This window comes from Trematomus bernacchii, unplaced genomic scaffold (assembly GCF_902827165.1).
Source record: "Trematomus bernacchii unplaced genomic scaffold, fTreBer1.1, whole genome shotgun sequence".
In the NCBI taxonomy this organism is placed as follows: domain Eukaryota; kingdom Metazoa; phylum Chordata; class Actinopteri; order Perciformes; family Nototheniidae; genus Trematomus; species Trematomus bernacchii.
In genome coordinates this window covers 9,110,638-9,124,101 of record NW_022987714.1, presented here as the reverse complement: position 1 = coordinate 9,124,101, position 13,464 = coordinate 9,110,638, and the positions used below count along the sequence as shown (strand labels likewise).

The 13,464-nt window shown below is 45.2% G+C and overlaps 1 protein-coding gene across 1 annotated transcript in view; it reads left to right on the top strand.

The window, feature by feature from the left end:
* The first annotated feature begins 684 nt into the window (after positions 1–684).
* The window catches only part of abtb2b (ankyrin repeat and BTB (POZ) domain containing 2b), a 42,633-nt gene continuing 29,853 nt past the window's right edge, over positions 685–13,464 (top strand). The window contains exon 1 of the mRNA XM_034141729.1: positions 685–2,138. Coding sequence (XP_033997620.1) covers positions 1,247–2,138 — 892 coding nt within the window. The 5' untranslated portion in view covers positions 685–1,246. The remainder of the gene's footprint in view (positions 2,139–13,464) is intronic.

The window sequence follows — 13,464 nt, the reverse complement described above, 5'->3', positions numbered from 1 at the left end:
AAGAAGTAAAATGGCATTTGCTTTTTTAAGCTGTTACAACACACGTGTCTCCCTTATAATCCCAAATAAGATTTGGAAATGCACTTTCAGTGAAATCCTTAAGCCTAATTAAATAAAAGTAAACACCCCACCTCTTGCAATATTACCAAGAGCTTTAGAGATTCAATTTATGTAACAGGGTACAGGTGAGAGATGAGCTCATGTCCAGGGTCAACAGAGTATAACATCTGCTTGGTTTGAAGTTTGGTTCAAGTGACTACAATGAAGAATTGCCCCAGACCCATTAGTATAATAATTTACAGGGAAAATCTAGCCACGGATTTATTCAGTCATGTATTACTGAAATGTGTTGACTAAACATTACTATAGGCCTATGTATGTGTGGTTGAATTTGGTATTATACGATACAAATAAAGACTGAAACCGTGGTAAACATACATAGTTAAAAGTTATGTTAAAAGGATTTTGAGTGAATGTGAAGAAAAGTGTGTATATCAAACCTAGAAGCAAATACAGCCATTTGTAGTTCACACATGTTGAGGGAATTTGTGTTATGCTTATCTGAGGCAAAACTAATGTACTTATTCTCCAAAATAAAGGAAACATTTGGAGCGAGTCCTGATTGGCTGCCCGCAGAAATCGTCCCTCTCCTGATTGGTGCTTGAGCTGCTTCCGTGTTGTCATTCAGCAGCGGACTCTCCTTTCACACATCTGTAGCTCAGTGTATCCAACAGCCTGTTCCTGACCGAGCACCGTCCGGGACGGGAGTGGGATGAGCTAGTATCGGACTTTTCCACGGTTATCTACGAAAACGACACAGTTTCGGTCTGCTGGTCAGCAACACGGGATATATTGTAACTAATGAACTCAGGTCTGGCTGTTTTCAGAGAGCTGGGAGACACTCCGTCGTATTTTAAAGAGTTTGGATACTGCAGGAAAGTTTAAATCCCTGCGCTGTCCGGGGGAAAGGTGAGACGGGTGCGACTTTAACTTCCCCGGCTTACTCATTTGATAATAACAACAACATATTAGCTATCGAGCAGCATTTTACCAGCGTGTGCAGTTGTGTCATTTCTCTATCCTGCACCGAACTATGTTTAGCAGCATGTCAGTCAACGGTGCCGCTGTGTAACCAGTTCTTCCAGCTCTGCGGGGAGTTTCGACTGCTGCTTGACTGACTTCAGGTAAACCGCTCACCAGGTTTGCCGCTTTGCTTCAAAACCCTTGTTCAAACAGTTTCACAATAATGGCTGGTTTGAGCAATGCCCACATGAAAACCCTGGAGGACCTGACCCTGGACTCTGGCTATGGGGCGGGGGACTCGTGTAAATCCCTCAGCCTGTCCTCCTCCAAGTCCAACTCGCAGGCCTTTATGACGATCCCTCATCGGGGAAACTGGTGGTACTACTCCGGCTCTATGAACAGCAGGAACAACAGCTGGGACACGGTCAACACGGTCCTCCCCGAAGACCCGGAGGACATATTCTCAAAGTGTCCCCGCTTACCTGAGTTGGAAGAGTTCCCCTGGACCGAAGATGAGGTGGCTAAGATACTTCGCAAAGTGGCCGGGAGTGGGGGCATTAAAGGCGGACCCACACCTGTGTTCTCCCCGGATGCCGTGCGGCGGCTGTCCGCTCTCCTCCGCCGGGCTCTCATCCGCATCTCCAGAGAGGCTCAGCGGCTCAGCGTCATGCACTGCCGCTGCACGCGCTTCGAGGTGCAGAGTGCCATGAGGCTGGTGCTCAGCTGGGCCCTGGCCGACCACTGCGTCTCTGCTACGGTCAAGGCCATCTCCATGTATAGCATGAGCGCCGGGGAGCTGCTGAGAAAGGGCAAGTCGGCCCGCTGCGGCCTCTCCTTCTCCGTGGGGCGCGTCTTCCGCTGGATGGTGGACACACGCATCTCCGTGCGCATCCACGAGTACGCAGCGATATGCCTGACCGCATGCATGGAAGCCCTGGTGGAGGAGATAGGAGCCCGGGTGCTGATGGCCGAGAGGGGTCACCCAGGGCCGGATTCGGGGTCATCATGCTACCCGGTGAGCGCAGAGGCCCTGGAGGGGGTGGTGAACAATGACGCGGAGCTTTGGGGAGTCCTGCAGCACTATGAGCACCTGATCTGCGGGAAGAACGCCAATGGTAAATACTTTTACAGATGTATTTGATTCAGTGCACTTATTTCAATATAATGTCCAGATGTTCTGTGAGAAAATGTATCCAAATGTCAGCTTTCAATATGTTTTGCTGTGTGGTGATGGGGTGATGGGGATGTCAAACTTCACCCAAAAAGGTTTTCATTTTCTGTAACACACCCTTCTTTAATGCTGGTCAACACTTTCCACTCCCTCAGAGTTTGGAAAAGGTGAAGTGTGTTCTGCTGCTGGATACAATAGCAGCTCTTTGTGCATGAGGGTTTGATGAAGTTGTTGCTAATTTGATCAGTCAGAATAGGAAAAAACAGAACATCTGATACGAACAAAGAAGGTATTTCAATGTCGTAACAGGAGACACTGCTGGATTCTGTGTTGAACAGCCACATTTGATTGTAACGACTTCCCTCTCATTGGTCAGTTGGATATTGAGCCTTCACATGTCACTCTTGTTCTGCTGTTGTGATTTGGGGGCGCAGAGAGCCTTTACAGCACAGGCGGGAGGCTTGTCTGTTGACACAGCTCTCCCTTTACGCTGACTTCACCTCTCATCTTCCTGCTGTGTTGGCTGCACTCCTTTCAAACCCTCCCTTTCTTCCATTTCCTCATTTCGCTCTCCTCCTCTTGGACAAATCCATTCACCCACCACAATCTCCACATATCTTCCACCTCTCTCCCTCACATCTCCAGCTGTGCATCCTGCTCCTTGTCCATTTGTTTACTCCACCCTCACATCCATCCTCAATCAACTCTCTTTCCCTTCCCTATTTCTCAAACCCATAGCGCTCCTTCTGTGGCTGTTTTTGGCAGCCCAGTGTAGAGTTGATTCATGAGCTTGTGTTCGGACATTGTAACCAGCCTTTGTATTGTGGCCCACTACCAGCTCCCCGGAGCAGAGCTTTTCTCTTCAGCACAATGGCCTTTTGTTGTGTGATCGTGCAGCTTAGCTCAACACAGAGGGAGGGAAAACAAACACTGTGCAATCTGGGCATACACACCCAAGGACATACACATATACATTACAGAGAGAGAGAAAATAACTGGAGATAATCATTATGACAGGGCCCTGTGGTTCTAAATTAAGACATTATCATGCAGGAGCACCTTTATGAGCAAGGACATGCACATACCGAGAGTAATGCTGTTAACTGTGCCAACTTCCTACAGGTCTAAGATCGATCCAGCACTTAAAACACAGTAAATGCACACACTCATTCACTGACAATTTACATTTCATATTGTGTGCAGAGTCGAATGGTTAATTCATAATGTGCACTCCTTTGAAGTTAGCAAGTGTTCAGTAGAAGGCATTGAATTTGCTCGCCATGTGCTTTAGTTGGAGCTATTTCATTGCAAATAAAGTTCAAGAGCAGCTTTTGTCCCAGTTTTTAACCGGACGTCTTTTGGTCGGGTTCTATTTTGGTCATTGGTTTTGAGAAAGGTGTGTGTGTGTGTGTGTGTGTGTGTGTGTGTGTGTGTGTGTGTGTGTGTGTGTGTGTGTGGTGTGTGTGTGTGTGTGTGTGTGTGTGTGTGTGTGTGTGTTGTGTGTGTGTGTGTGTGTGTGTGTGTGGTGTGTGTGTGTGTGTGTGTGTGGTGTGTGTGTTGCTGTGTGTGTGTGTGTGTGTTGTGTGTGTGTGTGTGTGTGTGTGTGTGTGTGTGTGTGTGTGTGTGTGTGTGGTGTGTGTGTGTGTGTGTGTGTGTGTGTGTGTGTGTGTGTGTGTGTGTGTGTGTGTGTGTGTTGTGTGTGTGTGTGTGTGTGTGTGTGTGTGTGTGTGTGTGCTGTGTGTGTGTGTGTGCTGTGTGTGGTGTGTGTGTGTGTGTGTGTGTGTGTGTGTGTGTGTGTGTGTGTGTGTGTGTGTGTGTGTGTGTGTGTGGTGTGTGTGTGTGTGTGTGTGTGAGTGTGTGTCGCGCGCGCAACCCGCCTCTTATTCTGCCCCCCCTCGCTTTTTCTCGTTCTCCACCCTGGGCTTTGTAAGCCACCACACCCTCGACCACCTTACCACCTGACACCCCACACCCTAAACCGACACCCCCCTGCAGCTGAAGTCCCCTTCCCCCCCCAGCCACCACGACCATCAGTGTCCACAAAAGCAAAGATCCACGTTCCGCTCTTAAACCAGATGATCTCAAAACGGGAGGGTAGACTCCTGATCATATGGAAGGGTACAGTCTGATAAATATGCCTCCCTCTTGATTTCGCTCTGACTCTTACTCTTTCTCAGGGGCTGGCCCACATCTGGAACTCTTTAAGTCAGAAATGACTTCTACGGCTCCAATAACAATTCTGAAAACTCCCTCCCTCTCCTGCCCTCTTTTGCTCACTCTCACTCTTGGCTCTCTCTTTTTTTGTCTTTGCGATTGCATTCACGTCCACTTCATCTTTATCTGTTTATTCCTTCTGGTCTCCAGGGAGTGCATTAGAGGAACCCGGTTGTGATGTGCCAGGATCTTATTCATTACTCATGCACACACTTGCACAAGCACAATTACATACACACACTCATACCCTGTAACCTTTTTAGTCTGCTATGTATGTGTTCAAATGGCTCCACAGCACTGGTCGAACCCACTGCACAGTGCAGCTATACAGAAGAATCCATTTATCATTCATTTCTCCTCAAAGGGAAATAGCACGAGCTTCCTGGTATCATTTGTATTGATAGTACTATGGGGCATTTTAAAGTGCAGAGTAGTAGCTTTACTAATGGACAGTGGAAGTGGCTATGAAGTGATTGCTTTTCATGACTGGCACAAAGTTGCCTGTTAAACTCTTGTCCGGATGGCTGAATAGTTTTGTTCAGGCCCATTTGAGTTTTTTTGTGGGACTTTTTTAAATGTTCTCTTTTTTGTTCATGTGTTTCACACGTTCCTTTATTGAAAGCTAGTTTTGACTTTGAGCAAGACTGTCTCAGCTCCATTCAAACTCTCAGTGAAAGATTGTAGTAGTAAATGGCTGCTCTATGGCTCCAAACTGTACTATGTGCATTTAAAGCAGGCACCATCTGAAAGAGAGCATTCATGCTCAGCAAAGTTTACCTGGATAAACAAACTTTGATTTGGTCCAGTCCTGACCTAAAGCCAAACTCAGTTTCTCCATCTCTGTAAAAGAAGTCAAAAGGGCTGTGAGTAATGGGTTTGGGTGCATTGACGTATGATTTGCTGCTCAGTATTTCTCGAAATATGTATTTAGCCCAGAAAGAGGCGTGGGAACAGAGGGCAAAAAGATGCAGGGAGAGCAGCCCAGCACTGTGGTCACACAGATGGGGAAACCAGCACTCTCAAAATACACTCCCTGCTCCACAAACCTGGATTGGGATCAAATACAGTTTTGGAAAACCAATCAGGACATTAATATTATGGTGAAATAGACTCAAGTTCATCCTCCTGTTAAAGGCGTGCTGCAAACTCGCTCAGGCATTACCATCAAGCCTGTGTTTAGCCCGAATGATTACAGATGCATTATATAACCTTGTGAACACTGACAGCAGGTCAGTGTTTTTTTAAGTTAAGACCGTAAAGCTTTGTGGATAATAAGGTTGATCCGTCATAAAACGCTACACAAGTTTGTGTGTGTTGGGTGTACCTGCCTTAGGCTTCACACACACTGATGGTCCATGTCAGCGTTTGTGCTGGCTTCTAGTCTGGTACCAGCTGTTGAAACACTGAACCATTACAGTGCTGGTGTGCACATGTATTTCAATGTGTTCATCTGTGGGTGACTAAATGTGCTTGTGTGGGTATTGCAACTATTCTTGGCAATTTGTGAGTAATGCTCTCACAGATATGACACCACAGAGGATTTGTCAAGCTATTACAAAACCAACGACATGAATTCAGGAACCTCGCATCGATTTCACATCCTTTGACACGGCTCATTTAGTTTGTCACATTAATAACAATCAAAGTCAAATAACCGTCCTAACAGATGGTATACGTCCCTGTGTGTAGCCGGTCTTTACTCACCCCTCTCTCCTTGAAACTTCAGTTATTATTTTGATCTCAAGCCACGCTCCTCCTATCACATTACAGCACCATGAGTCATTCTCTTTCAAAACTGTTTACAGTAAAGCACTGATAGGGAGGAAGCAATGAAATATGGGAATGACAGAAAAAGGGAAATGAACACAAATACAGAGACAAGGAAATAGTGGCTGCAAACCTGAAAGCATCTGCGCCTTGGCTTCTTGATTTATTCTTCCTAATCACATTCTTGTGGAGTAGTGGTTGAGTCTATCTAGAAATAACAGGAAAGTACACATTATTACTGAGCTCCTCTGGCTTGTTTGAATTGGAAAATGTGCAGCCAGTGTGTCACACGTGTTACCACAGAGTGCTGGCTAAGGTTCTCTGGGGAATCTGTCCTGCTCATTGGTTTGGGGTTGCAGCCGGAGTCCCTAATGAGGGAAGCAGAGCGCCTGGCTGGAAGGTGGCTGGAATCCTGGGCTCAGTGCACTGCCTGGATGCTAGCAATGGTTTTGTTGAAAGCAACCACTGTGCATCACATCATCTCTGTGGGTAGTCAGAGCCACATGCACCTGTGTTGGCATCTGGCTGGGTCATTATAGCATTGGAATCTGAATGTTAAGGGTCGTGGGTCAGAGGTTCAAAGTCAGTGGTATGTATGCCAGTCTGAGCAGGTGTTTTCTTAATAGAAAACTCATGTAGTGACAAATAAAGGAATTGTTAATATCATTTAAACGCTTCTTTTACCAATTGATATTAAGGTGGAAAGAGTCTGGGCCTAGGCACGTTTTACTCTTCTTAGTATTCATGACAACATTAACAAACATTCATTGTGCGATGGTTGTCTTTTTTTCTTTCTTGCCCACTCAATGAGTAGCTATACTGTAGCAACATGAGCCAGAAACGGAAACAGGGGTTGGATTGTGACATAAACAATAACAATTCAACATTGAGTTAGACGTGTGTGAGACTGAGGTTGAGGTGCAAGATAAAAATGTCTGTCTAACTCTGTTGTGAAGCATAAATACAATTGTTAAACGTTTTCTAAAAGATCCGGTGGTGTTAGTACACCTAATGAATTGCATAAAAAGAGATATTGTCTTTCTGAAAATTCCTGTCTTACCTGACCTGACAGTCAAAGTGTATATCTCAATATAACAAGTCTGACTTGAAATACAAAAAATACCACATGTATAATAAGCTACTCTGTTACAGCAGTTATTGTACCCACCCCAGACTTAAACTAAGTGCAGTCAGTCACCAAAAGAGATCTGTCGTGCTACAGAAAGACTATCCATTCTACAGCTACACCACCCTCTCACTCACTTATTTAAAACAGACATGGTTTGATTAAGTGTTACAGCATATGGTTTGCAAAGAAAAACACATATACAGTACTCCATTCAGTCGGTGTCAGTGGCAAATGCATATCCTTTCCGCTTGCTTTTAAACATTTGTACAGAGCTCATAAAGAGTAAACTCTTTGAGTCTCTATCAAACCACAAATCAGTTTCTCGGTTGTCCTGCTCCTTACCACTTAAAAATCAAAGACAGTCCTCCCAATTGTAATATCTAATAGGCATTGCCTGGCATGCATCAGTTTCTCTGCATGTGTGCTCTAACACAAATGAATCCAGTTACTGAAGTCGATACAGAACCGTTGTGAGGGGGATTTGGTCATACTATTTAATTACAGAAACAGATCAGATTGGCAGAGTGGGGGGGAAAGTGAAGAGAAAGAGCATGGAGGGTGTGTGGTTTGAGTGGAAACAGATTTGTCTGACCAGGGATTGGATATAATAACCCCTGGCTGTGTTCTCTGATGAAATCTGTTTGAGTCGTACTTACTTGTCTGGATGGAGTCATAGAGATATTTTGAGGAAGAGATGAAGCCATAATCCCACATGTCCTCTCTGATTGGGATCAGTGTAGCCAGTTTATGTACACGTGTATGTGTGCACTGCTGCACTGAGAATACAAAAGGACACAACTTCTTTTTGGATGTTTTTCATGCTAGGAAAGCGATTTATTTATTTTACTTTCAAGTCTTTACTGTTGTTTGTGTAAAGGGACTGAAAGAAGAAGCTTTTTGTGATTTCTTCAGTGACCTCTTTGTCCAGCGGAGTCAGAGCAGCAGTGTGTGAAGCCTGAATGACTAAGCTCCGATATATTGCACTGGAAAAGCAAACACACCCGTCTGTAGACACACTGTTTTACACAGGCCTCTATATCCTCCTCTGGCCACATTTAGCTTTTTCACGCTTATGTGCGGACGGATCTCATTGACATTCACAGAACACTTGCACATGCATTTATGATCACATCAACCTAGATAAAAGGAGAAAGATGCAGGCGCTTCACTTGATATCTTAGTTGATATACAGTAGGAACAAAAACAGAGTAAAACACCTCTAACACTGATGCTTTCACCACAGGCAGACCCTCCCACGTAAACAGAAGCAGACAAAGAAAAGAAGATGCTTTTCTTTATGACTTGCATGACTACTAAAGTTGTGAGTGTACAGAGGGTGTGGTAAGCAAACATTGTGTCAGTGGACAAGGACTCTGGTAAGGACTTCCATGTCTGGTTCTCAACTGACTGCCTTCCAGTTCGGTTTTAAAGCCATTTTACTAAAAAAAAAGTATGTCAGTCGGAATAAGTGAAGTACTTCATATACCTGCGGCTTGCACTGTGAAATTAGGCCCAGCTTCACGGACCATCTTGCACAGGTTGAGCAACAGTTCACAGCTTGCATGCTGTTTGGAAACTGTTTCTCCAACACCCCGAACAGCCAGCCAATTTTCCAGAAGCAGAATTTGGAAAGAACGAAAGGGAAAGAGAGTGAAAAAGAACAAGGATAAGAACGGAAAAGAAACCGCAGCTTTTATGACAGGCGTGTTGGTGAGCGTGCCAGGTTCAGAACGTGTTGCAAAGTGCTCATTGCGACAGGTTAAAGGAGGTGTGTGCATGTGGGTGAGTTTAAGTGTGTTATGTTTTGCCTTTTGAGTCATAAGTAGGCCAGCACAGCCTTTGACATTCATTCTGCATGTTTTTGCTTCTGATGTCTCTCTTTCTCTCTCCTCTGACACTGATGGCATCTGTGCTTCTGAAATGGACACATTTTTGCCTTCCTTCATTCAAGAGTGTGTCTTTCAATTTGAGAGCTTGACTCGTGGATTTAATGTTCAGATTGCATTTGTTTGTGTGTGTTGGTCTGGTTTTGCCTCTTCTGTCTGAAGCAGAGTTGGTTGAGGGCGGCTGAGTGACAGTTAACACAGACATCCAATCAGAGAATGATGAGTGGAGACACGGGTGTCCAGTCCTGTTTGGCTAAACCTAAGGAGATGCAGCTCTCTTTGGAATAAAAGCACAAGGCAATCAGGGTTTCATTCTTTCTAACTTTCTGGGAAAGTTTCCATAGGGGTAACAATCATTGTGTCTCTCTTTGTCCTCTCTCAACTGTCTCGTGTCTCTCTGTCAGACACTGGAATGCGTTTGTCTGTGCGTCGAGTCCGGAGCTTCATCAGCAACAACACATATGTAAACATCAAGGCTCAGCGGCTCGTTTCAATCCCTGTGCCAACATCACAAGACACGTCGCCCCTCCCCCAAAGTGTGCTAACCAAACTGCTGTGGGTTATTTAAGTCATTTAGAGTCACTCTCATTTCCGTGTTTCTCCTGTCATGCCCCATCAAACCTGGTCATCTCTACCAGCCTGGAAAAAACAGCTCTTCTCCAACTTACTTTTGACTCTACTCTCTCTTATCTGTCCTTTGAGGTTGCTCTCAACAATTGCAATCTCTAGCCCCTTTGGAACTTTGTCTGTTCATCCCTTCTATTTCTGTGTACCTTACGCTGTCTTGTTTTTCTATTGCCGACTTTCTCTCTACTCCTAAACCATGCCTACTATACATGTATACACTATACATTTGAATGTTATTTCTCTCCTAAAAACATCACCTGTTGGGTCAAGGTCCACCAGAAAGACACGTGGTGATTAAAAAAAGCCACAGCGGCTCACACAGCAGATTTAGACCAAAACCATGTACAGTAAGGCTTTCTGGAATTCCCTGGTGGTTAGTGGAGGGAAGGGGCACATTTAGAGCATATGGAGAACACATGTGGGCACAGGAAAGCAGACTCTTTCAAGACAGGACACCCTTGGCCATAGCCTTTAGTCTCTCTCTGTCGATTAGATCTGCACAGCACATGTGGACCTCTTCCTGGAACCAAAATAAACAGTTTGTATCCCAAAGGAAGATTTTCTTAGAGAGAAAGTTAGTAACCAAAGTGTTGCAATGGAGGAGTGAGTCCCTGCCACACACTGTGATTCAAGAGTTAGGTGTGCATAAACATATAAAGGTTTAGATGACGTTTAGGGTTGCCTGAACAGTCATCATCAGGCTGGAGTGCATTTCCGCTGCAGACTTAAGAGGCTCGCTGTTACACATAATTAGCACGTCTGAGTTTTATTTCAACATGCTAAGGAGCATGTTTTGGTTTGAGTCTATGTTGGGTTTGTGTGGCGGGGAAAACTTGACTCCATGCTGCTGCGATAACAAAACTCTGAGCTGACGCTTTGTTTGTGTTACTGTATGTCTGTACAGGATATGTCTCTTTGGGTATGTTACTAATTTGGGTTACATCTGTATAGAACTATGTACATGTGTGCGAAAATGTTAGTATGTGTCAAACTTTGTATTTGAACCTTTTTTCGTGGAATTAGTAGGCTATGAGATACATCTGCTGTGTCTCTGTGTTGGCCTCCTCCCATCTCTCTGTTTCCGTCTCTGTCTATCTGTGTTGTGTTGGCCATCTGTGTGCCACTGCAGGGTCACAGACAGCTCTGGCTATAACACTCTCCAGCCATGGTCGCCAAGTTTCCACTTCGACATTGAGATAATCTGCCTTTTGAGCATTGGAGGGGCGAAAGAAGAGAGAGAGAGAAGACGGAATTGAATGTGGTGGAATTTCGCATTGATGACAGGATGCCTTGTTTGATTGTGGAATGTTCTTGTGTCAAACAGATCAGTCCTTGTGAAGATGATGCTTCTCCCCAAAAGATGTGTGCACTTTGCTTTCTAATTTTCCATGATTGAACTTAATTCTGCACTGAGCCTTGTGTCTCCCATTGACCGTGTTTGAATATCAATTGGACTATTAGTAGCTGGGTGGCAGGAAGTGTGTGTCAGTCTCTGCAGAGGAGAGGAGGTTGCAGAGGAAGTCAGTCAGACAGCAGTTAAACTGACGCTCGCTTAAGCCAGGCACAGAGCGCACCCCTCAATGCTTTCCCTTCTCCACCTCAAAGACCAGAACAGCCTCTAAAAATGCCAACATGTTCATCAGCTCATCAAACCAGATCCTGTTAAACTACGTAAGCCCAATGGAATTATTAAACATGTTAGGATTGGACATTTGTTACGCCCCTCTGGCCCTTGGAACAAGTGTGACTAATTTCGGCTCTATTGAACAAGCGCTCCCATCAGAATCCATGTGTTTCACATTAGTCAACAGTCCATACAGTGCACATACTGTATATACATGTGTGTGCGTGTCAGTGGCCGGCCTTATGATGCTTCTGTTAAAAGGGACCGTAAAGCCACTTTGAAAGGCAGCCTGACAGTTAAATATATAATGTAAGACCCAGCCCAGCATTAACTCTGACAGAAGTCAAGAAGGAGGAAGTCCTGGAGCTCAAGAGGTCAAGACACCTTTCAGCCATTAAGGAAACTCTTAACAATGATATGCGTTGTCTTTTGTTAATAGTCTGCTTTTTGGAAGGGAATTTCTCCACCAGGGAAGCCCTCCTACAGAAGGAGTCTTTCAGGAGTCCAGTCAGGTGCTAAGAAGGGGCGTGTGTGTCTGCATGATGGGGTTGAAGGGGGAAGATGTGTCAAGAGCCTCAGGGTCAGCAAGTCATAAATACTGCAACAGCCACCCAGCCACTCAGCTGAGCCCCAGCTTTGACTCATTGAAGTGGTTTCATACCAACACGTCTACGGAGATGTTTTATTTTGTGATGCCGAAAGGCTTTGTTTTGACAGTAGGTCTGCAGACAGGATCCAAGGAAGAGGCAATCTGATGTTAGGAGAACAATGGAACAATTTATGGCAGTCAGAGAGTCTATCCCACATGTGAGAGCCCAGTGAGGAGGTGCCTGGATGCGTGTCTGTGGCTCTGATAACATTGTGGCTCTGTACCAGTATCTGAAAAGGCAAAGATAACACACACAGAACAGCATCGGTACGCACACACTTTAAAAGAAAATCTAAAATCACTTGAGATAGAGACACAGACTGATAAGTAGCAAACAGACAGACAATAATGGAAAGGAATTTGCACTATCAGCATGTGGTGGGCTTCCCCCCTGTATGCAGGTGTGACAACCAGTGCTTTTTAACCTCATTAGGATGTCTGTGATATCTGCTGTGTGTGTGAGAAGTGGGAAGAAAAACAGATATCCCTGAGATTCATCAAGCCGGGATGGATGGCTATCATCTCCAGACTCATGCTGGGGAGGACACACTTTAGTGGAGGCCCCTCTTCTTGTCATGACCCCCGTGGAAACCTCCCAAGAGCTCCATCGCTCCGTCCTCCCCGAGCCTCCCTCCTTCTCTTCAGTCTTCGTTCCACAGTTGTCTCTTTTCTTGGCTCCCCGTGTTCCGCACACAAGTCTTGAAATGCCATCATCATCTCCTGCAGAAGGGAAACCAATAACATTGTATCATGTGTGTGTTTGAGGCCGTGAGTGAATACGATACAGATGTTTGTTTGTCTCTCTACGCATGAATTCGCATATGAATTCCTCACTGCTGATCACGGATAGAGAAGAAATAGGGGTCCTGCTTTCAATACACTTCTACATGAACCATTATGGACTTTTACAAGGTGTGGCACACTGCGCAAAGGAGTTAACAACTTGAACAGCGAAGGAGAGTGGAGCAGCGTTATTAATGTTTTTAAATGGCTGAACATGTGGGGATAAAGACCCTCGTTGGTTCTGAAAGTGGGTATAATGCGTCTACCTGACTCAGTGCTGAGAGGTAAAGCAGAGCAAAGTGGGAAAGAAAGAAAAGCAGGGAGGAATCGAGGGTCAGTCAGAGGTAAGAAACAGAGCAGGAGATGAACCTGCCTTGTGGATCTTGGCTCAAGGCACTTCTGCACTGAGGGCTGTAATTACTCTCTGACCGCCTCGTGGTGGTAGCTGTTAGTGAGGTCAGCGCCTGCACAATGAGGTCAAGTACTATTCATGCCCTGGCTTGTACAATTCTGCATGCAGCTCTACATCTAACACTCTGTTTCTGGGCTATTTTCGTTGCATATCAGTGTGTGCAAACCAGTCACTGCAGT